At 48.3% G+C, this 25,821-nt stretch overlaps 1 protein-coding gene across 12 annotated transcripts in view; it reads left to right on the forward strand.

Moving 5' to 3' along the window:
- Positions 1–23,540: 23,540 nt before the first annotated feature.
- The window catches only part of KMT2C (lysine methyltransferase 2C), a 191,397-nt gene continuing 189,116 nt past the window's right edge, over positions 23,541–25,821 (forward strand). For 11 of the 12 annotated variants that reach the window (XM_068174817.1, XM_068174796.1, XM_068174807.1 and 8 more), the window contains exon 1: positions 24,292–24,477. In XM_068174817.1, the coding sequence (XP_068030918.1) occupies positions 24,302–24,477 (176 nt within the window). In that variant the 5' untranslated portion in view covers positions 24,292–24,301. Of the gene's footprint in view, positions 24,190–24,291; positions 24,478–25,821 lie in introns of those variants that run through there. The other variant, XM_068174789.1, reaches the window with a different exon arrangement.

The following is a 25,821-nucleotide window of genomic DNA, read 5'->3' on the forward strand; positions in this document are numbered from 1 at the left end:
AATGAAGACTTGAGGAAAGAACAATCCTGTGAGGTCTAAGGGCATTTCTACACCAGGACCACCAGCCACAGTGAGAACATTTGGTGACATCATGACCCTGGGTGATTCCCTCCCACAGCTGACATTTCCTTCTGCTGTTTAAACAGAGTCACACCCATTCTGCTTTACTGCCTTCAGCTCTGGGCATACCTTCATCCCACCCTTTGCTTATCCATTCATCCTTTCCCTGTCCATCCTCATTCCTTTTTTTTCCTGTTGCCTACTTTCCATCTCCTTCCATTGAAACTTCTCTCCAACAGCTTCCTTGTTTTCTCAGGCTCCCCTGTGCCACCTCTCCATTCTCCTGGCCCCACCACGGCCCCCAGTAGCCGCAGGCAGGCTCTGTCCTGCCCGGACACAGCTGTAGGGTCTCTGTTCATGCCACAAATCCCCTCTTTTCTCAGGCTCTGTGGGAGCTGAGGGTTGGGAACTGCAAGCTCATGGCAGGCTGAAGTAATAAGAGTAGAGATGAGGTGAAGTTCTTGTTCTGTCTTGAACACAGACTGCCAATCATGCCATAATAGATGGTGGTTCTAGGCAGGGAACAGCTTTTCAGCCCACCAAAATTACACCATTAAATGGAATTTCCTCTATTGGCTAATCAGGGTTTGAACCCATTTTTCTGGAGATAAAAGGCACAGCTCAATCTCCTGGTTTGCGAGGTCATCTGGAATACAAATCAACTTTCATGTATTCGCTTGAAATGTTTTTATGTAAAGGATAGATTTTTTTTTAATCTCCTTGTTAGTGCCTTGTGCCTAAACTGGAGCTGCGAAGTGACTTTTTCTCACTAGAGGCTAAATAAAGTACTGTACTGTTTTTATAAATGTCCTAAGCTTTGCCAGAAGGCTGGCAGTGAAAGAGGCTGGCAGGAGACAGGCACTGTCTCTGTTCTGTATCACGGAAGTGAGCCCAAGGACACCGGCCAGTGCCTCCCATCCGCGGGAATGCGACCAATTAACGCACGGCTGATGTCATGGGATGGCAAAGGCACTTCCCTCACAGCTCTCCCTGCTCTGCCAGCTCCAACCTTCAGTGTATTTTCCTCAGTCTGGTCCATGTACTGTAATAACTAAGTCAACTGGAAAAAATATTGAAGAAAAGAGTGAGGAAAAACAGTGTAGGGGCAGCTGGAGCCAGCAAAGAAGGCACACTGAGAGCTATAAAGACGCATTGTGCAGCAGCTTCTCTCAACTTCAGGATATTTAGTTCCACAGGAGTTGGAGAAGATGGGTAATAAGCTGGCCTTTATTTTAAGGGATATCCCTTGTAGTCTCAGCTGCATAAAGATCACTCTTTGGGCATGTGGAAACAGTGCTAACAGTATCTCTCTTTCAGTACCTCCTGCTGCTCATTCCATTGAATGGCCTTGTTCCAGCTAGAGAGGAAAAAAACCTTCCATCCCTAAACAGCCATCGGTCTGAGGGAAAGGAGGTGATGAAAAGAGGCTGCAAGTGATGAAGTGAAGTAATTATTTATAGAAAGATACATGACCACAGCACTCAGGTGCCTGCACAGGAACAGGGCCCAGTACTGCTCATCCTGAGTGCAAGGGACATGTGTCTGTGCTTTCCCTGCCCCAAAACAGGCAAGGGGAGCACTCCTCTGGGCTTCAGGCACATGAACCACACTGTGCACGGGGCCAGGGAGCACCATGGATGTGGGATGAGGCTGCTCCAAGACCCAGCAAGGTGAGGCTCAGAGAGGGATGAGGCCAGGCTCAGATGTAGCTGCAGCATCACTCGGGCACAGACTCGGGGTGGGAGCTGGAGAGCAGCTCTGGAGAGAAGGGGTCAGCTGCCAGTGGGATTTCTCCCAGCTTCTCCCACAGGGTCTCTTCCCAGCAGCCTGCTCCCAGGCTGCAGCCACAGCACATCTGAGCTGGCCTGGAGCACTGGCAGCCAAACTTGAGAGAGGGAAAATGGTCTTAGAGGCACTCAGTGCACCCAGGTCTGTGTGTACCTGTGTAACCACTCAAGGAACTGGCCTAAAGTGGAGCCCACTCTGTAAAAACTGTGAGCTGAGACATCCAAGTGGAGTTGAGATATCCAAATAGAGTCAAAACATCCAAATGGCCATGTGCCACTTGGGGTTGTGGATGTATTTGCAAATTGGTTCTGTGTTTGTGAACCGATACATGCAGTGCTGATGATGCATATATAAAAATTCAAATTGGCTTCATGTGACTGTGAATCAGTACATGCTGATAGTGCATGGATACAAATTCCAACTGGTCCTGTGTCTTTGTGAATCAATATCCATCATGCTGATTAGATCAACCAAGTTCTTTTCTTTTGTAGCTGATGGGGAGAGCCAAGCTTTGAGCAGGGATAGGAGGAAGAAGTAGCCTGATAGGCATTGAGCAGAATGTCCCAGGGGCCAATGTGTTAAATTGATCAGAAAACAAGTTTAAAATTTTACTTGGAAAGAAATTCAGAATAAAATTGCCTCGAATGTATCGCAAGGGAAGGTGGCTTGCAGTGTTCTGTTGTGCTAGGCAAGCCAGCAAATGTTCACACTTCCTTTTAACCACAGTCACCTGCACACACTTAGAGAACATTTTTCTATCCTCATCATTTTGCTCCCAAGCCTTTGCTTTTCTGTTCTACCTCCATAACAAAACTGGCTTCAAACCATCTCCCAAGTCCGATGTGACAGAGATGAAGAGCAAAGAGATGCCAGATTGCTGGTGGGGGCTCTGGCTGACTGGGATTACTGGTAGCTGGAATGTGCTAAAACAAAGGGAGAGCAAAGGAGCCCAGGTTTTTCAGATGGAATCAGGAGGCTCCAGGGGACTTATCTCTGCCTTGTGAAACACTTTGCAGATCTTCCAACTGGTAAAATGTAAAGTGACACTAAGTGAAATAAACTACTTTATAATTCAGCTATAAGTATCTTTAAGAGCCATATGAATAAATTCTAAATCGTTTAATAAAATAAAAGTTCTTGTTCTAGAAGGGTTTTCTTTTTAATGGATATTTCAGATGCTCAGTTAAATGTATTGTGACCAATGTAATTATCATTTGCCTGTATCTCAAAATTGCCTAATCAAGCACTAGTGGGCTGAGTAGTTAATAAGCACAAATAGAGATACTGAACTCTCTTCCTGTGGATTTCATCATCTTCCACTTCCACTCACCAGAAATACCAAAAATGTGGAGACATGGGCTAGACATAAGAGTATAACAGGAAAACTAGCTGGGAACAAACACAAGCTCAAAAACTAAAAGTAAGGTTGGGCATAACTTCACTGCAGGAGGACAGGAGAGCAAAGCAAGGGGAGAGAAAAAAAAGGAAAACAAGCAAAACTACTTTTAGAATGGAAGTTTGCCCGTGTAATGAAAGGGATTACATCATGTTTGTCTGCAGTAGTGAAGGGCTGAACTCGGTGACCTCAGACATCCCTTCCAGCTCCTCGGGCTCACAGATATCATTTCACTGAGCACAAAAGAAACACCTGACCCTTCTTCCTTCTGCCACAGACCCAAACAATGTGGCTGTCTGTGGGCAGGAGCAGTTTATATACTGAGTGCTTTTTTAGAAGGATACTCAGAGTTTATCCCTGCTCCTTAACATCTGGATTTGGACAGAATTTAACCACCATCATTGCCTGATCCCCAAGGGGCCCTGGTCAGTCTCCCACCTAAACCCTCCTGCAACCCAGATTTTGGCCAGTTCCTACATAGAATTTGAAAGATCACTGGAAGGGCATTCTCAGAAAGCACTGACAAATGCTAACAGAAACACAGTGATGAGGTGAGATCTCTGCCCATCCCTTTCACAGCAGTTTGAGCACCCCACAGGAAGCAGGAAAAAGGGCACTACAGACTGCTCAGCCCAGTACCACTGATTGTTTCTTAATAAAGAGTGGGCCCAGGTCAGTTTAGTGCCCAACAGAAGTTCCTCCAGGGCCAAGATCCCAAAGGGATCCAGGGCAGCCCTGAGAGGAGGGCTGGGAGTTCAGGGAGGGGAAGGGAGGGGAGTGAAGGCAAACACAGCATTTAGCACTGTGTACATCCCCCAAAAAACCTCCTGTCTCTAGGAAAGCAGACTGGCTTTTTGACTTGCTCTCTGCATGTGAAGCCCAAATATCCAGCCAAGGTGACCTGGTTCATCCTGCTGGAGTCAAGTCACTTAATTTCAGCAATGACTAATGGTGGCCAAAAGTAGGTGGTCGTTGTTCCTTACCCAGCTCAGTTCCTTACCCAGCTTCCCTGGTCTGAGGTGACTTGCAATTAGCAGCGCTGTGACTAAGTGGTTAATAATAGTTTTGGGTGGTGCTGCACGGATTTTACAAGTATTTCCAAATGCCACTGAGCTTTACAGTGCACTGCTTTCCCCTGCAGATGGAAGAACAGCCTCCACCAGCCCCGTGTACCAGGTATGTCTGTCAGCAGTGCTAATTCACCATAAATATTTTCCCCTCCACCACAAATATTGTCTCCATCTCCCCTTGAGGAGGCAAAGAAATCCCACTGTGCCTCCCATTTCTCGGCGTAGCCGATATCCAGCAGAATACAATATCCCTCCTTTGGTATTTCGTATTGTTACTTTTGTATTGACATTTCGGGAAGAAATGGCTGTATGGGCTGCCTGCAGAAACTCTGCAAGAGCTGTTGCACTGCTGGCTTCCCGCGGGCAGTGTGCAAGCAGCTCCGGAGCCTGTCCCCATGTCCCTGGCTGCCGGCGCAGGGCGGCTCTCAGGTGCTCCCGTAGCTTTGCTCCTCTTTCTTCTTCCAGCCCCAGTTTTAACTCCGGCAGCACAGGCAGGTGCAGACAGATGCCAGCTCACCCTGCCCCGACGCCAGGGGACTCGTGCCAGCCCCTGTGCAGGAGCCACGGGGCTCAGTGCCCAAGCCAGCACTGCTGCTGAGAGGCTGGGGCAGGAGAGGCCTCTGTCCGTCTGTCCGTCCGTCCGTCTGTCTGCACAGAGCCCAACAGCTGTGCCAGAGAGCTGAGGCACTGCTACTGCTCTTCAGTAAGACGACTTTTTTCTTAAATATGGATACAGGCACGAAAGCAAGGGATTGTTAATTGCAGGAAAGGCTCTGTTATCTTCCCTTGAAGCTGCCACGGATCAATCCAGCAGCAGCCCCGGGAAGAACACAGCAGGAACCAGGGGAGCTGTGCCTCCTTACCTCTGCTCTGGCCCCCCCAGTCCAGACTGGCCATGTTTACCTCTCCTTCCTTGAGGGAAATGGAGCAGAATGTGCACTTTCCTAATGTAAGTTTTGGCCAGCAGCTATCGCTTGAAAGCTCTGCGGTGGTCTGACGTTAAAAAATTATAAATCTGTTAAAAAAGGTAACACTTTTCTAGAACACAGTCACACATTATATCCTATTTTGATAGAAGGAGAACAGTACCAGCATCCTTCAGGCCATATGTAGGCATGTCAAAAAAAGAATAATTTTCAAAAGAAATTCCTGGCTGCTAATAAAAAGTTTACTATCTGATCCTTTGTATATCAATATGGTGACTCAAGACTGGTTCTGGTGCAATACACAAATGAATTCAGTGCTTCTTTGTGCAACACCAACTCGGTTTACCATGCTAAGACATGACTACCAGTGTTTGTGGCCAGGTGGAAAATATCCAGCAAAAAAGTCCAATGTCCAAGTGCTCTATTTTCTCAGAAAGGTAAGTACAATTAGGAAGGGAACTCATTCTTAATATGGGCTTCCCTCAGATAAGAAGTTTCTGGCTAAATTTGTATTTGGTCATCAAAGGTCACCTTATTCTAAAACACCAGTGGGCTTCACACCCAAAAATGGCAGCATTTGGTGGAATGGAAATGACAGACAATCCTTATAAAATTAAACAGAGTTCATGAAGAAGATCTCGAGGCTCTTTGAAAAGCAGAATGTTATGTTGAGATCTGGCCATGACTGATAGATAGTTAAAATTTCAGTGAAGTTTTGTTAATTGGAGGAGCCTTCCTATTGTAGTTTGTTTCCATATAAGCCTGTATACAGAGAAATTTGTATGAATAAAATGAAATAACTGAAATCTTCAACTCTTCAGGAAACAAAATCAAGAGTAGAAATTGCAGTTGCTGGGTGTTTTCTCTCTGCACCTCAACGGGTCAGTGTGGGAGAGGGAACAAAACCAGGCACTATCTCCCTGTGATTCCAGAGGCTGCAGCTATCATCCTGTCCCATATCCTTGGGGAAGTCCAGACTGAAAAGACTATGCAGTGCTGAGATGCTTGAAAAATTATTTGGGTTGTGGCATGTAACAAACATCTATTCATTAAAGCCTTGCAATTGTGACCCAGCCCTTCATCTTGCACAAGATCTATAAAAAAAGGCTGAGTGACTATAAATGTGTCCCTTGGAGCAAATTATGGAAGACATTATAGGAAGACTGGTTTCTAGCCAGCTTTTCCAGCTTAATGAATTCCTTTCAAGGATGTGTGAAAAGTCCATTGAGACCAATGGTGAGTATCCTTGGACTCCTCCAGGAAGATTTTATCAGGAGTCCCAACTATTGTATTCTTATTTCTCTTCTATTTTCAGAGAGCAGTTAGAAAATTATTTGAAATGGTAATGCTACAGTTCAAGCACTTTTCACTGTGAAGACTGACCTAACTGATCCACGAAGAATCAGGAAAAGGCTCTTGGGCAGATCAGTTTTATCAGGGTGTCAATAACCATGAAAACGACTGGAATTTGTGTGCTGACCACTCTGGAAGAGATAAAAAATGCTTTCCTGCACCTTCCATGATAAAACCTCACTAATTTAATTAATGTGCAGATCTGGATTTCCAGTGTGTTCCTACAGACATCAGCTATACATGGACCTAGAATGGGAATACTGAGACTCAAGGAAGACTTTGCTCAGATCAAATACTTGTAGGTACCTTATATTTATAATATCTCTTGCAGCAAAAGGACTTTCATCCACACATTTATTATGTTATCAGCTGACTTCCCATATTTTCTGTTTCTCCATTAACAGCGTGAGGAAGATAATGATCTGCAGGGTTTCTCTCTCTAGAGACTGGTTTGCTCTTTCAGACTCCATGCCTTCAATCACTCCTGCCCAAGATGTTGGGATGAGTGGGGGAGGTGAGGGAGAGAAATTATGAGCTATGTGGAGAGAACCTACAAAGGGCAGTCAATGGAAAAAAGAGAGATGTTTCATCTGGGAAGGAAAAGGCACAGAGCAATGGGGGGAAAGATGGTAAAGAAACAGAGCAGTGTATAATATGCAGGCAGAAAAGATGGGAGATGAATAAATGGAATAAAAAAAAAGATGTTTGAAGTTTTAACTGAAAAGTTCATCACGAGTCCTTTACTTGTGTGACTTCCCATCCAGTTGTACTGGAATATCCTGATGTTCAGCTTTTTGCTCGGGTACAGAGCAAGTCACAAGGCACAGGGGGTGAACAAGTGCTACACACAGAGCACACGCCAGGCCAGCTGCTCACACTCTGCTGGACCTCGTCACACTGACCCCTGGAGCTGCTGCTGGCACCTCTTTGTAAAGTGCTGCACAAATGAAAACTCTTTTTATTCTCCAAAGGCAGAAACATCCCAAAATATGTGTTGTCACATGCAGCAGGAATTACAGACATACTGAAATACGTGACATTACAGACAGGTCCACAGGCTGATGTCAGGGCAGCTGTCACCTAGAGATCCTTCTGGCCTTTTATCAGTAAGGCCTAAAATATTATGTGTTTCTATAGAAAAGGCATGAGAACCAGGAATCAGCTCCTGTCTTGGTTAATGGGCAGAACTATCCTTCATCCAGTTGGGAAAGCTGAGCCATGGATTCTAAGCATTGCCCTATTTTATTGTTTTTCAGACTACAATCAGAGGCAAATTAATTCCCCATGTAATTCCATTGAAATCTAGTACATTAAATGAAGGACTGCATTTATTTAAGCCTGTACCAATATTTATGAGATGAATTCAGGCCCAGAATGTGTTGGCTGATGGCCCTTTACTGGGAGATGAACAGGATTGCTTTAATGGAAAGACTCCCCAGCCACTGGGAGTGACAGTGGAGACCGGAGAGGAGGAAAGAGAAGAAAAAGGGCAGAACAGAATGTCAAGACCACAATAATTAATGCTTAGTGAGGCAAAGAAGAAGACAGACTCAGAGGACAGAAATCCAGCACTTTAATTCATATGTTGTGGAGTTTCAAAGTCAAATCAATGGCTTGAACACAGCTTTATCTACACAGCAGCCACAAGGAACTTACACACTTTCTGTTATTTTAAAAACAACAACCAGCATTAAATTGTCCTGCCACAGCAACAGGAGTCCTGCCAGACTGCCATGGAACCAGGGACAATACAGGAGGGAAAATATTTTAAACCTTTTTCATTTTAGATCTCAAAAATACAACTGACATTGTTATGCCAGCAGCACAGGCCTGCCTAGGTGAGAGTAAGAGACAGTTCATTTCAGTACAGGATGATGATTTGGGTGTATTTGAAAGTAATTGCAGATAACAGAGCTAGAAAGAAGCTGGAAAACATCAAAAATAAAGTTCCTCTTCACAGAAACTAATATATGGAAGATGCAGATCCTTCCAGTGTTTTGTATAGCCTTTTAAAAGTTATTTAGAAGTTCCTAAGGCTGAAGAATACACATCTTGGAAGACAGAGATTTTTCAAAGCCCTTTAAATTAGAAAAAGTTCATTATCAGAATCAAAAGTTCATCACAAATTAGAAAATGTTCCATTTGCTAACTGCAAATCTCTCTATCAGAGATTACATGAAAAGGTAAAAAAAATAAGTCCATAGACCCAAATAATGTATTTTGTGATAGAGAGATGTGTGTGCCCTCTGAAACACTCAGCAAAGTGATCAAAAGTCAATAACGGTTTCTTCAGCTTTTTACAGGGGAAGCAGTTTAGAAGTAAAGTGTCAGTCTCATGGAAATCACCACATGGAAATTACTGATGAATTCAGGGACAAAATTATTAACAGGAGCAGTGTAGAATCAGTTGAACTTCTTTAGTTCTTTGAAAATGTTATCCAGTTTTAGTTTGGCACCCTTTTATATTTGTGGAAGAGAAAAACCTTCCTTGTTCTTCTGTACACTCAGGTAGTATTTGAGTCTCGTGGACTTTCACCTTTTCTTTGCAATTAGGTTTTGTCAGTTATTTGTAATTTTGTCACCTCCAGAATGGATTACACCATCATTTAGGGCAAGCACAGAGGCACCTTTGGCACCACCAGTCTGTGAGTGCAGAGGAGTTTTGACCAATGTGCCCACACCACACTCACACTCTGCCCATTGCTTTGGATACCCCTCCAGTTCTTGGTGAAATTCATACTTTTAGTGATACAATGGGAAGACTTTGATAATTTGGAACTCCATTTAAATATGGTGTCTCCTTCAAATTTGAGTTGTTGCTGTGGGAAGCTTGGTTTTTCCAAACCCAAAAGCTGAGTAATTTTGGTCTGTACATACAAAATCTGCAGTTGGCACATTCTGGGCACTGTAAGTCAAACCAGCTGTTTTCAATGTTACTGTATTTCCATATTTGAATTGTCTGGTTCTTTGCCCCTTTGTTGCTGGATTGGCAGGGGTGGGGTATTCCTGGTTTTTTGAAGGAGCTTTACAAAAGGCAGATCAACTTCCTAGACTGGAAGTCAGAACATTCCTGGTTTTTCAGGTTTTTACGCACAAACCTGCCAGCCTGTGGGGACTAAGGAGTGCTGCAAAACCTCTCCTCTGTGTCAGCACAAGGAGCAGTTTGTGCCCTCCAACATCAGGCAAATTGTTACACACCAGGATGATCCCCTCCAGACCAGGCAGGCTGGGGCTGAGCCCTGAGATGCTGCATAACAAACTAAATAGGGAAATGTGCATGTCTGAAAAGGGAATTATCACTGTGGTGTAATGACTGCTATGCCTCCCTGGTGTGGGACTTTGTTCAAGCACTTTTTCTTCCAAGCTGCTATTGCCAGCTCCAAATGTTCAAGATCTACAGTTTGACCCTCAAAATCACAAGCCTGTCTGTGAAATTATAAATGTGGAGCTCTTTTACTGTGCTTTCTGGTTTTGGAGCTGTTAAGGGTGCACCTGGGTCACACTTGCAAGCTTTATACTCTAACCATTAGGACTAGAAACTGACTTTAGATTAAAGAAAGAGGAAAGCTGAGTTTCTAACCTCATTACACAACTGTAGTAGCTGGAGTGTAAGTGAAACATCAAACATCACAAGACTTGTGATAAAATCATGAGTGCTGACAACATCAATTTAGAGTAGGAGGTGGGATAGCAGGGGAGACTCAGGGTAAATGGATTTACTTTTTATCTTAATGTTTTTACAGGCTGTCTACTTTTATCTTTAATCAGAAGTTTTCAGTGGCAGTTCTTTCTTCGTGTATCTGTGCATGACATTAAAAGGTCACTTCTGCATTAATACCTGATGCCATTTGCTAACTGCATTTCTCTATCAGAGATCACATGAAAAGCCAGGTGTACTGATGGTGCACCTGGTGCTAATATCACAGCAAAGAGGAATTATGGAAGTCCGGGTCATGAGTGCACGGGTAAAACGGCATTGAGAGGGATTCTAGTCCCCCGTGGGGTGTGTGTGTGAAGAATACAGGGTGTTTCTCATGGCTCTGATATTTACTGCCTGAGCAGAGAATACTGTATGGAGAATTTGTCAGTAAAGCTCCCCAGTCTTTGTGGAATGGGTTGTTTTAAGGCACTGCGTGCTGGATTTTTTTATGCCTGAAAATTACCTCAATGAAAAATAACATGGAAATTTACGAAGGTAAGTATAGTTAAACCTTTCATTACAATAAATTGTCTGTAATTAAGCCAAGTAATTAACGGATCACTATGATTATAGATCAACAGACTGCCCAGGTCAAGAATTCAGGTCAGTCTTTTGTGATGCCAGAGTGGCAGCAGTGACAAAGTGGTCAGCTGTCCCTCCACTATTAGAGGCAGGTTCCAAACCATGCTTTTATTGTTTGAAATGCTCCAGTTTGAGGGAATTTGCAGTCACCGGTCCTTCCAACCACATGCAAAGAGTTGTCAGTGGCAGGTTCCATGGTCACCCACCTGCTGCCACTTGGTCTGATCTGTCACTGATCTGAGAGTGCCAGCGCAGCAGAGTGGCCAGTCAGAAGGCAGCTCCAACACAGGGAATATTCCTGCTCTACCATCATAATCCTGGGATTTAAAGTAGGGAGCTAAGCCTGGTCCAAATGGTCAGTTTGCTTCAGCTGCTTAGCACAGCACCAGGGGTACAAAGAGAGTGCACAGATGAATTTCATGATGACAAGCCAGGGGTTTTTATATGACATAATGCTGATATTATATATCTTCCACTCATGAAACCAGCTCCAGATGCATCTGGGTGGGACTGAGTTCTTTAGGTCATGGGTGATTATGTTGCTAATTGGAAGGAGAGACACAGCCCCTGTGTGAATCAAGAGGAGGTGTTGAGGGTCTGTAGCGTGGCCCTTGTCACAGCAGAAGGGATCCAGCCCAGCACCATCCCAGCAGGTATATAATGAAATCAGAAAATTCCATTATTCCCCCCAAAAACATCACAAACTCAGAAAATTCAAGACAAGTACGCACAATTTGAAAATCCTAATAACCTCAAGTTTGCTCTGATGTGATACATAACTACATGTAACTCACAAGCATGAGAGAATTTCATAGCTCATAGTCTGAATTTGGGAAAAAAAAAAAACAAGTTTAGAAGAGAAATTACTTTTAAAAATATGTTTCAGTACATGTTTGTTCCACATACAGCTAAAAGAATAGGGTTTGACCTGTTTGTTCTCATGCAGGTGATTTGGTGTTTGGTCTGATTTGACAGATTTCATCTTTCTACAAAACTCAAGTACAGAGGTCAAAGAAGGAAATGCTTTGTCATCCCTGCCTGCTTTCGTGGGGGAGCGTTGAGGTTAGCCTTCTGGATGTAAAATCTTACCACAGAGACAGAAAACAAGATTGGCTAACCACAATGACTTGACTCAAAGAATTAGCAGCTCTGACATAATGAAGGCATTCCTGAAAAATCTCAAGTCAGAGTTCTGCCCACTTTTGTGAATAAATAGCAATCAAAAAATCTAGGGCAATAAAACTCCATAGGCATCTCAGAATTTTATTTCAGCCAAGATCAGTCTTCCTTCCCTTCAGACAGGCTAAATTATACCAGTAAATCAGCGACACTAAATCAGTCAAACCAGCTGAATGCAAAAGCTGAGGGAACAGACCAAATTTGAACTGTGTATACTGAGAGAAAGAAAACTGCTCATAAAGTTAAATCTTAAATAAACATGAACCCCTAGAGGGGGTACGCAGGGAAAAGGAAAGACTGCAGTCCAAAACTTCACAGAGGCCTCTGAATAAATGTACAGGGGAGTGGGAAATGGACTTGGGTTTCTCTGTGCTTCAGAGGCTGCAGCTTATGGAGCCAGAGCTGTAAAGGAGCTAAATCAGACTTACCAAGAGGACAGGGATAGAGGCAGGGCCTGGCAGGGCTAACCACCAGGAGCATTCCCAGTCTGATGGATTCTGTAGCTGACACTGCCGGAACGACGCCGTTGGAGGCGCAGGATCCAGCGTGCTCCAACCATCTGCACAAAGTAGGCCACGGCAGCCCCGGCTCTCGGGGGACTCCTGGATGTCACTGCAGTGGCTGAGGACGTGACATCCCTGCCTTTGCAGCTCAGGTCCCTTCCTGCAGGGACATCCCTGCCTTTGCAGCTCAGGACCCTTCCTGCAGGGATGGAGATGCGGGCGTGCCGGCTGCCAAGTCGCTGATGCGGCAGTGAAACCTCCCTGTGAGCTGAAGCTGATTTGTGTGGAAGATACAGGACCAGGACCTGCTGAGCTCCAGGGCAGTGTGTGTTTGGTTCTGCTGATCATACAAGAGGGAAAATTCAGTAATGGAACCTCCACTGGCTGACGTAGCCATGGAAATGCTGACCACACTGCAGGGTCGTGCCTCAAACCCTGTGAGACTCCAGAGGTACAGGCACTCTTTTCACCAAGGCCAAGGATGTGTCTTACACCACCACATCTCCCCCACACAGCTCCCAAATGACACAGGACACGGGGTTTGAATGCTCCAATACAACATTCTTCAAGCTTGCCACATCTGTCGGAACAGGATGGCTCGCTGCCTTGTAGGTGCCCTGGAACAACCTTTATTCAGAGCAAATGTTGGAGAAACTCTAATGAAACAACACCCATGCACATACAGACAGCAGAGACCAGTAAGAAAATCCTGATTTTCTCCTCCTGTACTGCAGATCAGCTCCAGGAGGCATTCTGCTGTTCCATCCAGTGAGGCAGCTGTGAACTGTCTGTGGCTGGGATCTGCCGTCCCCATTCAACCATTTTGAGTGAGATTTTCTCAAGGAGTGCCCAGAGATGGAAAACTGAACTTGCCTTAATGCAGAGCTCACAACAGATCTCCCTCTGCTCTACTCCTATTGAGCAAGGGACATCTGAACTTGTCTGCAGAAAGCAGCTGGAAAAAAAGGCACAAAGGGGTAAGAATGACTTGAGATTCCTCATCACTTGAGATTCCTTTGATTTCCTCTCACAATATGAAACAGTAGAAGTGGAGCAGGTCTAGTAGATCAGTGAATGCATCTTACTTGAAGAACAGGATTAATATCTTCCCACAGCCATCCACAATGAAGAATTCTTCAGTTGCCAAGATAATTCTGTGCTGAACAGAGGAATCCACAGGTGGGAAGCAGTTCTCAGTGAATTTGCTTTCTGGGTACTTAATAACTGCACATGTTCAACAGCATCATTCTCTGAAACAAACAAGAGCATTTTTTCTGTGGTGCCCTCCTGCCTCTTGGCCAAAGGGATCAGAATCCCCAGTTCTGTTCCTAAAGGCTGGATCCACACTACCAACTGGTGGGTTGATCCTTGCCAAGACATTTTTAGAGGAATTATAAAAATCCCTCTTACAGAGGGGAATTATATGCAGTACTTAGGCAAAACAGGCATTCCATTTATAAATATAATTACTTCTGCTGTTCTATCAAGACAAAAGAATGTAGTAGTGAGGGATACAACAGAGAAAATGATTTATGTGTTGACACTTGACAATATAAATAGAAAACAGATCTGGCTGGAACTAAGTGGGAAATGAAAAAAAACATGAGAAAATATGTAACTGAGATTACCAGTTGGGGGGATAATTTATGACCACTCCTAGTGCATTCTTTCCAATGGAAGTACAGTCCCTCATTTTGCTTTATGTTTGGACTGCAATTATGTGTGCACCTAATTAGCAACAAATGCACGAGCTTACTTTGTGTTTTTTTGGCAAATTATCTTCTTTTGACTGATGCCCTGAACACTACAAAGCAGACACTGGACTGCTGTGCAAAAGAGGGAACAGAAGATGGCTTGGACATAGTCCCTGTGCTTCAGTGAGCTGTAGCACAGGTTGGGGAAGAAAAGAGTGAGAGTGCCATTCACACTCACAAGCACTGGATGAAATATTATCTATCACCTTAGGAATGATTCTGACCCCATCTCTTGTATTCATGCTCCTTTTACTCAGGCTGCTTGTCTGGGTATGTCCATTACTGCACGTCTTCTGCTTTAGATTTGGGAAGAGTATTTTTCTCCAGCATCTTCATTCTTAATATTAGTGATTTATCACATATGGTGCACTATATTTTTACAAAGCTGTAAGATACCATGGTGATTAACACCATATGAGAACCTAAATAGAAGGGAACAGGATAACAGAAACGTCCTCCCAGCAGACCCAGGGCTTTGGCTTGCTTTTAGAGACGGTATCTCAGATGCATGATTTTACTCTGTACATAGGAGTACATAGGAGTGCATACTTTAGGAGTTCCAGAATAGAAAACTGTACTGTACTTGACAATGCTGTAGAGAGAACAAAAAACCTCATGTTTAATTTCCCTCTAGCCTTTAACTAGGATTTTCAGATCAATTTGGAGAGATTGATTATTCCAACTCTTTTGATCATACAGATTTATTACTTTGATTTAAAAAGGCAGGAGAAAAAAAAATGTAAGAACCACAAGTATTACCCCTTGTGTTTATACATGTACATAGATATATTATGGTAGGAATTTCTGGTAGGAAAATATCCCAGCTTCACACAACCTTGCAAACTTGTCCTGCCAATATTGCAGTCCCCACACAAAATATATGCACTGACTTGACATAGTAATGAGAAACTAATCACATTTTACTTACCCACCCAACCACTGTGAAAGCCTGGAGACACTGAAGGCTGCTTCAAATGAACACATCACCGCTGGGCACGGCACAGCCCTGCTTTCCAAACAGCTCTGTCCTCACCCACCTGGACTGGGGCTGCCACTGGGAGAGCCTTCCCCCCTGCACCACTGGATCCAAAGCAAGGATTTTACTGAAGTGTGGCAGCCAGCAAAAAAGGGGGGGATTGTCTCTGGGCACAGGATGAACCAGAAAGACAGCCTGGGGGATGCTGGAAAGTGTCAGGGTGAATCCCCTGCGGTACACACGTGCTGGACATGAACTTTGGCTCCTGCTGGGCTCCCACGGCAGACGGGCAAAAGCGTGGGGAAGCCAAAGAGGTGGCTGCAGGCTGGGCATCCCTGGGTACTGCTTGATCCTCCAGGGCCAGGGCTGGCTGCTCCTCCAGGAGTACCAGGAGAGCTGCAGGGAGCGTGGGGAGATGAGCATGAGCAGCTCCACATGCATCTTCCCCCCGAGCAGCACAGCACAGGTTAAATTAAAAAATGCACTGGGGAAAAGGTTGTTTCTGTAAAACTGGTCACTAGCAGCCAGGCCCCCAGGGATGCTCTCCTTGCCTAAGGATGAAATGGGATTATGATGGTAATGTTTGCTGCACTGTAATTAAGGTGGTGTCAGGATTTTCATTAAAAAGTGTGTTTTTGTTGAGGGACTACGGCTTGGAGAAAATTTTTGCTTGAGGCTGAAATATAACATGGTTCTCAGCCAGAAAACACATGCACAACCTTTATTATATATGTAATTTAGATCTTTAGTCTTGGCTGTGAAGGCTCTGCTATTGTTTCCATAGGGGTATGTAGCTAATTGGTTTAAAAACTTAGTTATTAAAGAAGTGAAGGATTGAATTCTGTTCTGGAACCCATGTATGTAACATGTCCCCATTAATTGTCTGCAATTAACTCCAAAAACCAAAGGCCAAATGCTGCCCTTCTTACTCAGACACACAATGTTATTGAAGTAAACAGCTGGAAACAGGATTGGGCACCTCTGTCCAAGTGTTTACCTCACTACAACCCAAGGCCTCTCCCACATTGTAACAACTCTACTGAATGTGGGGCAGAGATTATTTCCTTGCAAAACTGGCAATCTATGTCAAGCTTATTTCCAGAAACAGTATTTAAATTCCTATTATCATAGCACCCAGGATCTCAGATAAGGAACCACGACCCCTGTGCACGGGGTTCTGTGCAAAACACAGAATAAAAACCCAATATATGACTGCACACCAACAAATCCTTTTCCCCATTTCGTGGCCAGGTTTGTATTATTTCTGTCAGGTAATCTGAGTGTAACGCACCACTCCTGCAAACAGCAAACACTGCTCAGAGATTTATTTAACTTTCTGCATGATAAAGTCCCAAGAGCTACTGCCCTGGGTTCTTGCTGCTGGCTCTGGGGTTTTTCCATCTTTCTGCACTGCTTGGCACGTACTAATTTGATTTTCCTCAAACTATTAGCATTCTACCTTTTTGCATTAAAACCCCCATGCAATTCATAGTGTGTCACAAAATATTATTTCTCTGCTGCCCACCACAGCATAGATAAATAAAAGAATACTAAAGTTTATAAAGTTACAGTTTCATAAATGTGTAAACTAGACAAGAATTCACAGAGAATGGAACAGGAGTTCCTAAGTAACTTGTAGGTATTTATGTGACTTTACAGGGGTGCAAAAAAAATACAACATAACATAGCCCAATTAATTGTATCTCCTAAGAAAACACTATATAAATTGCAAGTTTAGGAAGAATTTAAATATTTCTGCAAGTGTTTAAAGACAGAACAAACTTTAATCAGGAGGTAGTTGTCTTCAGTGAACCTATTTATGCATCTAGTTACTTATCTGCTTAATTTAGCATCCCCAGGATCATGGCCTCAGTTTGGAATAACTTAATGAATTTCAGTAGAGTGCCTCAGCTACCACTTGTAAAAATAGGATGATTCAAATGCAAATTAGTGCAAACATGTGCAAAATTAACATTCCTAATAGACAAAGCTTCTCCATATAGGAAGGTATTATTAATGCTACTACCAGAGGTAGGCAAGCATAATTCCTCATGTGGACAAACTCACTCCGAGTACCTTTTTTGATTTCACATAAATAAATTAAGTAGACTTAATCTAAAGAAAATATAAAGAAAGTAGACTTAATCTAAAAAAAAAAAAAAAAGAAGAAAAAAAAAAGCCAGAAGATGTGAGGATGAGTGAGTCTGCATGAGGGTTGTACTACAACCACTGGTTTTAAATTCACACTCTGGCGTGCAGAAAAAGAACATTTTTTTATGAAGATAAAAGCCTCCATGTGTAATAACTCGATATATAGACAAGCCCCAGGGGCTTGCATCGTGAGCACTTAACATTTTTGGCCTCATCTTAATGGATAAAAAAGGTGTGTTTCTCAGTCACATTAGCCCAGTCAAAGGAGCTTAATATGATGAAAAGGCCTTAGGGTTTGGTGAGGCTGAGGTGTAAAGGTGTGAGGCAGCACATCCATCACAGCGTGGGCACTGCTGCCTTCAGCAACACCGAACTGGTCAGGGGCAGCAGGCAGGGATGGGGAGCTGGCAGGGATGGGGAGCAGAGATGGATGGGGAGCTGGCAGGGATGGGGAGCAGAGATGGATGGGGAGCTGGCAGGGATGGGGAGCAGAGATGGATGGGGAGCTGGCAGGGATGGGGAGCAGGCAGGGATGGGGAACTGGCAGGGATGGGGAGCAGGCAGGGATGGGGAACTGGCAGGGATGGGGAGCTGGCAGGGATGGGGAGCTGGCAGGGATGGGGAGCTGGCAGGGATGGGGAGCAGGCAGGGATGGGGAGCAGGCAGGGATGGGGAAATGGCACGGATGGGGAACTGGCAGGGATGGGGAGCAGGCAGGGATGGGGAAATGGCAGGGATGGGGAGCAGGCAGGGATAGGGACCTAGCAGGGATGGGGAGCAGGGATGGGGAGGAGGCAGGGATAGGGAGCAGAGATGGATGGGGAGCAGGCAGGGATGGGGAGCTGGCAGGGATGGGGAGCTGGCAGGGATGGGGAGCAGAGATGGGGAGCAGGCAGGGATGGGGAGCTGGCAGGGATGGGGAGCAGAGATGGATGGGGAGCAGGCAGGGATGGGGAGCAGAGATAGGGAGCAGGCAGGGATGGGGAGCAGGCAGGGATGGGGAGCAGAGATGGATGGGGAGCTGGCAGGGATGGGGAGCAGAGATAGGGAGCAGGCAGGGATGGGGAGCAGGCAGGGATGGGGAGCAGAGATGGATGGGGAGCAGGCAGGGATGGGGAAATGGCAGGGATGGGGAGCAGGCAGGGATAGGGACCTAGCAGGGATGGGGAGCAGGGATGGGGAGGAGGCAGGGATGGGGAGCAGAGATGGATGGGGAACTGGCAGGGATGGGGAGCAGGCAGGGATAGGGAAATGACAGGGATGGGGAAATGGCAGGGATGGGGAACTGGCAGGCATGGGGAACTGGCAGGGATGGGGAGCAGGCAGGGATGGGGAGCAGAGAGGGATGGGGAGCAGGCAGGGATGGGGAGCTGGCAGGGATGGGGAGCAGAGATGGATGGGGAGCAGGCAGGGATGGGGAGCAGAGAGGGATGGGGAAATGGCAGGGATGGGGAGCAGAGAGGGATGGGGAGCAGGCAGGGATGGGGAGCAGGAAGGGATGGGGAAATGGCAGGGATGGGGAAATGGCAGGGATGGGGAAATGGCAGGGATGGGGAGCCTGGACTGTGTTAGCCCTACGTTCCTACAAACTCTGGATCCATTCTTTGTTGTCCAAAGAAATCAGGATATTTCATGGTGGGGGAGCAGGTGAGAAAACATCAACTAGAATTAAATGGTTTTTCCTCGTGGGCTGTGAATGCCTCCAAAGAGAGGCGTTAGATGGACTCTAGGCAAACTGGACCTCTACACTATGTGCACTGCTCCAGAGCCCCTGGTAACTGGAATTCTCCAGCTGGGAATGCTGCTCAGGACGAGAAGTGAGACTTTTGCCCCACCATGGCAGCAAAAAGCATCTCCCCAAACTGCTGGGAAAGTCCCCAGTGCTCAAGGAAGGGTGTGTGTGTCATACCCACTACCCAGGCTGTGCTGCTGCCTGAAGTAAGGCAGATCCATGAGATGACAGTAAGCAAAACTGATGAAAAGAAGAAACAAACACTTCAAGTTCAAAACTAGGCTTCCACAACACATTGGTTAGCATACGACAATTAGCATATGCTAACATTTTTTGTAGCCCAGCCAAGTTTAGTACAAATTAACCCGAAGTCACGTATTTGTATGATGTAATCCTGATTTTGTCACTTGATTTAGGCTTTGTCTAGAACTCTTTTAAATTATCCTGGTCTTAGTTTTTATTACTGAAAAAAAAATCCAGTAATTTGGCTATTTCTGGACTACCTGGGTGAATATAAATGCAGATGTAAAATAAATATCACAGGCAGCTGATGTGGTTGCTGCACTCAGCTGCCCCTCCACCTTCATCCTGAAGTTTGCTACAAGGAGAACCATATGGGATGTGAGCAGCACCAAACTGTCTGCAGTTTTCAGAGCAGCACACTGAAGTAAGCAGATGTTGAACACAGTCAATTATCAATTTAGCACAGGGTAAGACAAAGTGGTCCAATATACTGAACATTTGAAATGTTAGCATGTTGCTGATGTAGCTTAAATGCAGCTTTTGTGATAACTTGGATGTTTCTGCAATGGGAACACAAGTGCGAAGAAAACAAAAATTAAACTTTTATTTGGTTTATGTGGAGTGATGGATGATCATTAAACTGGCAGAGCTCTGAATTAATGTCATAAACCAGAAAGTATCTGGATCCCATTCCTGATATAATCCAGAATAATTTTCTTATTATTTATGTTCCATACGCCACTTTATAAAAAGACAAAATTATATTTACATTCCAGTTGTCATTTTCCTTTAATTGTAACAGAATAATTTTCCTTAACTAGCTGATTTAAGACAACATCCTGTCTTCAACTTCTTCTCTTATGAAAGTATTTGTTTTTAAGCACATTGGGACAATTTAGGATGTTTTGAAGTTAAAACCACTAGCATGCCTTTTTAAATCAGAACTGCAAGGATCTCACTTACATTTCAGAAACAATTCCAAAACTACAGAAATGTTTAAGGAAGGCTACAATATAAAATTCTAGTTGAAAGTTCCAACACTGCCTGCCCTCGAAAGTTTAAAAAAAAGCAGGTGTGTCAGCTCACCTGAGTTAGTTTACAAGGAACTAGAGGATCTCTTAACATTCAGTAAAGCAGAAAACCTGCTCATTCAATATTATATATTTGCTGCAAAAGCGTGTGTTTTCCAGACAGCGAAAATTTATAATAGGTGGTTAGTGTGGCCAAGGTATAAACATAAAAATTTTCCTGACAGAACTGTTCAAATATCCTGAATCAACAAAGCACTCCCACACTGGATTTATGTGTGGTGACACGTCTCCCAGCTCGTCCCTCTGCCTTCTCCGAGTGACAGATAACGCCAGCAAATACAGTTTCCTCCAATTCCATCTCCGCCTCAGGTTCCTGCTCACGAGTGTCTCGGAGCCCTGCACAGCTCTTCACGCCTTCGATTGCCCCAGCAGTGGCTGCAGCTGCTCACTGCACAGACCTGCCCAGCTGTGCTCGGACACGTCAGGAGACAGCAGCAGGACTCATAGGCTAAGTCCCTAATTCTCTCCTGTGCTAGACCACACTACGCCAACGCTGACTTCGTCCAGCCTCCACTCCCGCTTTATGTTGTGGTAGCTACATATACACATCATTAATGTATTAACAAAAAACAAAAGGAGGAAAAGAAATTGAGTTACACATTGTTGTAGAAGACACACACCCCAAAGCTCAACCACTCGCAGGTGATCCAAAGGTACTAAAAAACGTTTCCATGGGGGCACGGGGATGAACAATGCACGGACAAGGGAACTCGGCGATTTCGCCAGACACGTCTGTGCCATGGGATGTGGCAGCTATTCCCCACGCACCAAGCAGCTGATGTGAGCCCACGGTGTGCTCATGTGTCACAGCTCCAGTCAATTTGCACACGCAGAGTGGCTCTGACACAGCCGAGGCTCACCCAAGCCGTGGCGCATGTGCGCTGGGTCCGCTCACGCACAGCCAGCGTTTCAGGAGATGGCAATGTTTTTTTAGTAGACCAGATGGCAACCTGGCAACTCCAGCAAATGCCACACCAGCGATCCCACTGTGCAGAGCTGGTGGCCTTTCCCTTCCCTCTCCCTGCCCCTTCTTCTCTCTACTCCACCCAAGCCTGGGCCTCCATAGCATTAAATGTTCTCAGTTAAATTACGTTAACTTGCCTGAGTTAACAAAATTCAAAGGCACTTTCTTCTGTCAGACAACACGTAAACACATTAAGATCCTGTATCTGAAACTGTATGAGCAGTACACCCATGCTGTCATTTGCAGACTTCATAACACAAACATTTAACTCAGGATGTATCTTTTTATTTGGCATAAATGAGTACATTTTCAGTGATAGGGCCAAGAAAGCCATACCAACAATCCAGCTGTTCTCCTTGCATGGTTAAACAATAGGGATGGCTCCATATAATTTTATACTTATGTAAGTGGAGACAAATGTGTTACTTTCTAACGTATTTCCTGCATTATATGAAAATGTCACAAAGGTCTAATTAATTACTCACAAACCTAGAAAATGAATCAACAAAGGTTTTGTTATGAAATGGTTGTGAAGAAACCAGGCCAGCAAAAGTCGTATTTGCCAAAGCATACAATTTAATTTTGTATTCTGACGCTGACAAGTGAAAAAATTGGGGAAGGAAAAGCAGTGAAAAGGTCTGGATTGCTTTATTTTTACTTTAAAAAAAGAACCAGCGACTAACATCAGCTCCTCCTTCCCTCTTTGTACGTGCGTGATACCCTAGACCATTTTATCAAGGGAGATTCAAACAGAAACCCAAAAGCCACTGGGAACACGCTCCGTGCGGGGCTCCCGGGCAGTGTTTACTCGCACCCTTGGGGCTATCGCTCCCCACCACGTCTGCAAGTCCGGCGAAGTTCCCGAACCCGCCCGCCAAGCACGAGTCACGGCGCAGCTCTTCTGTCCGTGCGCGCCGTTTCGTGATTCGGCACCCGCGCCCCGAACCCGCTCCCTCCGTACCCGGGAGGGAGGGAGGGAGGGAAGGAGGGAGAGGCGGCCGGGCTGGGGCCCCGCGGGGGGCGGCTCAGGGGTGCCCTTGGGGCGGTGCCCGGCGCGGGGGCCCCGGGCCGGCGGCCGCGCTCCGCTGGAGCCGCTCCCGCCGCGGGCGGCGGAGCGCGTCGGGGCAGCGCCCGGGAGGAAAGTCCGGGGGCGCGGCCGCTTCCTCGCCCCGTGGCCGGACTTCTCTCCGGCTGCGAGGCCGCGGCGCTCCCCCGCCTCCCCTCGGAGCCCGAGTCCCCGCTGGCCTCCGGGACACGTTAAATCCCGTGTAATGAGGCTTAACCCCGCCCCGCAGCCGGGCGGGCAGGCAGCCAGCCAGCCGGGCCCCTGCCCGGGGAGCCCCCCCCCGCCCCGAGCGCCCGCAGCTGTTCCAGCCGGAGCTGCTGGAAAGCGGCCACGCTCCCCAGACTTTGTCTCCCTCGCACACAGCGCTGAACTCTGCTCCCTCCCTCCTTCCCATCCCCCGGGGCGCCCGCGGTTCCCCCCGCCTCCACCGCCCCGAGCCGCAGACGCGCGGCGGGGGGAAGGGGAGCGCTCCCGCCGCCGGGCTCCAGCCGCCTCCCCGGGGGCTCCGCGGGGCTCGGGGGGAGCGAGCGCCGCCGGGGCGGGCTCCGAGCGCTGCCCCCGGAGCCGCGTCCTGCGGAGCGCAGCCCGTGTGCGGGGAGCGGCGGGGACTCCCCGCCGCGGAGCGGCCGCTCGCATCCAAAGGGGCTTTTCCTTTGCCACGGGGAGATAAATTAAAAAAAAAAATATATAATAAGGGCGGGGAGAGGGTGGGGGAGCGCTGGGGCAGCGGCCGGGGTGGGGTGCGCGGAGCTCCCCGTGGCGCCGCGTCCCGTCCGGGCCCCGCTCCGCGGTTTCCCCGCAGCCCGGCGCGGCCCCAGCCCAGCCCGTGAGGTCGGCGAGGCGGCGGATGGGTGTCTGCGCCGGGGGACGGGCGGTGGGCGGGCGGGGCAGGCGCAGTGTGGGGCCGCGGCAGGGGAGGAGGAGGAGGGCGGTCGGTCGCTGTGTCTATGTGTCGCACTGGCGGGGGGGAAGGGAGTCGGGGAGGCGGGGGTTACACACCAGGGCAGCGCCGGGATCCCTTCTCCACCCCGCGGGGAGGGGGCAGGGCGCCGCCTCCTCCTCCCCCTTCCTCCTCCCCCTTTTTCACCCTTCCTCCTCCTTCTTTCCCCAAAGTTAAACTTCCTGCTCCCGGCCCGGCTGGGAAGGGGACGCGGAGCCCGGCCGGACTCAGCCCCTCGACACACACAACAGCTGGAGCTGTCAAAACTTCCTCCGCTCGGCCTCGGCCCCCGCCGCCTCCGCCGCCGCCGCCCGCTCCTCCTCCGCCCCCGGGGGCTCTGCGCGGGGGGAGGGCGCAGGGCCAGGGTACAATGAAGCGGCGGCCGCCGCAGCCGGGCAGCGCAGCAGCCGGAGCCGCCGCCAGCGCCCGGGGCCTCTGAGCGGGGGCGCCCAGCGGCGGGACCAGCCGCGTCTCTGTCGCTCGCTCTCTTCACCTCCCCCAGCCCCGACAGACCCCGCCGAGCCCGGGGAGGGTGTTATTGTGTGTGAGACCCTTCCTTCCGTCCTCTGCGCTTTCTCTTCGCCTCCCCCCCCCCCCCCCCTTCCCTCCTCCTCCTCCTCCTCCTCCTGCTCTCCCCATGCTGCTCCCCCTGCTACCTGTGCTGGTCGGCGGCGGCTGAGGCCAGCGATGCGAGGCGGAGGTGGAGGAGGCGGAGGTGAGGAGGAGAGGAGCCGCGGGAGCAGGAGGAGCATCGGGATCCCCATCACCATCCTCATCTTCATCCTCATCATCATCATCCATGTGTCTCTCTCGTCCTGCTGACTAGGATGTCAACGGAGGACAAGAGTCTGGTGGTGGCGGTGGTGGAGCCGCCTCAGCAGCAGCAGCAGCCCCCCGAGCCTGGAGCTCCCCCCCCAGCAGCAGCAGCAGCAGCCACAGACAAAAGACCTAGGGGCCGGCCTCGCAAAGATGGCGCTTCCCCTTTCCAGAGAGCCAGAAAGAAGTAAGTTCAGCGTTTGTGTGTGCGAGGCAGAGAGGGGCCGGGGCAGGCGGCCAGGAGCAGGCAGAGCTGTCAGTGGAGACTCGCTACTCGCCCCCTCCCTCTGCCTAATGCCATTTTGAGAAGGGCCCTTCTTTCTTCTCCTCCTCTCCCCTTTGCACTTTCCCCTCCTCCTCCTCCTCCTTTTTCACCTTTGTCTTCCTCCGCCTGCTCTCCCTTTTCCACTTTTCTTTCACCATCCCTATTCCTTTCTTCTCCTCCTTCTTCGGAGTTTCTCTTTAGCTCTTCCCCCTCCACCCTCTTCCTCCTTTTTCCCTTGCCTTTGCACCTTCCCCCTTCTTTTTGGGTCCGTTCCCTTCCAGGACGCTCGGCTGCGTTCAGCGTCGCCTGGGTACTCCCTGTGCGCTGGCGGTAGTTCCTCGTCGCTTTCCCCTGTTATGCCCCCCCCTTCCCCTCCTCTTTTTGGGAAGGCAAACACGGTTCTCGGCGGGCGGCGGGGAGGACACCCGCGCACCCCCCGCGCACCCGCAGAGTTGAGGCAGGAGTTTCTCGGCGGCGCGGGGGGAGCTGTCAGCGGCCGCCGCACGGAGGGACGCGCCGGCGGGACGGTGCCGGAGCACAACAAACACACGGAGGGAGCGGGCGGAGGAAGGCGGGGGGAGCCCGTTCCCAGGCGCCGGCAGCTCTCCCTTCGCCGCGGCCTCTCCCCGCCGGGGGCGCGGGCGCTCCCCCCGCCCCGCCGGGCGCTCCCCAGGGGCCGCCCCGCTCCCGCAGCCTCGGGCGGGGATCCCGCCGGGCCGGGCCGGGCCGGGCCGGGCAGCGCTGCCCGCGGAGGGAGCGGGGGTGGCCGCGCTGCCGCCGCGGGTGCCGGGGGTGCGGGGCCGGGCTGCGCTCGGGGAGAGGCCCCGGCCGCCGCTTCCCGGGAAGCGCCGCTGCCGCGCTGGCTCCGCTCCCCGCGGGTTATTTTTGAGTAGGATGGAGCTTGCCACGGCATAGCTGATGGCAGCGGTAATAGGGCAAAGCTGGGCGGCACGTTTGGCGAAGGAGCGTCAGGAGGTGACCAAAGCAGCTCCTGCGCTGTACGGTCTGTCCGAGCCTCGGGGTTCAGAGGTTGTTCCCTTTGTTTTGGGGGACGCGCTCGGTTTGACAGTGCCGTGTTTGTCCTGGCGAGGTCCTGGCGCCTCCTTAAACATCCTGGCCCACCCCAAACATCACTGCCGATTTCCGTGCCAGAATCATTTCGGTTGGAAAAGACCTTTAAGGTCAAGCCCGACCGTAAGGTCACAGTGGAAATCCGCAAGGGATTCTGCTGGGCTGGACCTCAACACATGCAAAGACCATGCGTCT

Source organism: Anomalospiza imberbis, chromosome 1, assembly GCF_031753505.1.
Source record: "Anomalospiza imberbis isolate Cuckoo-Finch-1a 21T00152 chromosome 1, ASM3175350v1, whole genome shotgun sequence".
NCBI lineage: Eukaryota > Metazoa > Chordata > Aves > Passeriformes > Viduidae > Anomalospiza > Anomalospiza imberbis.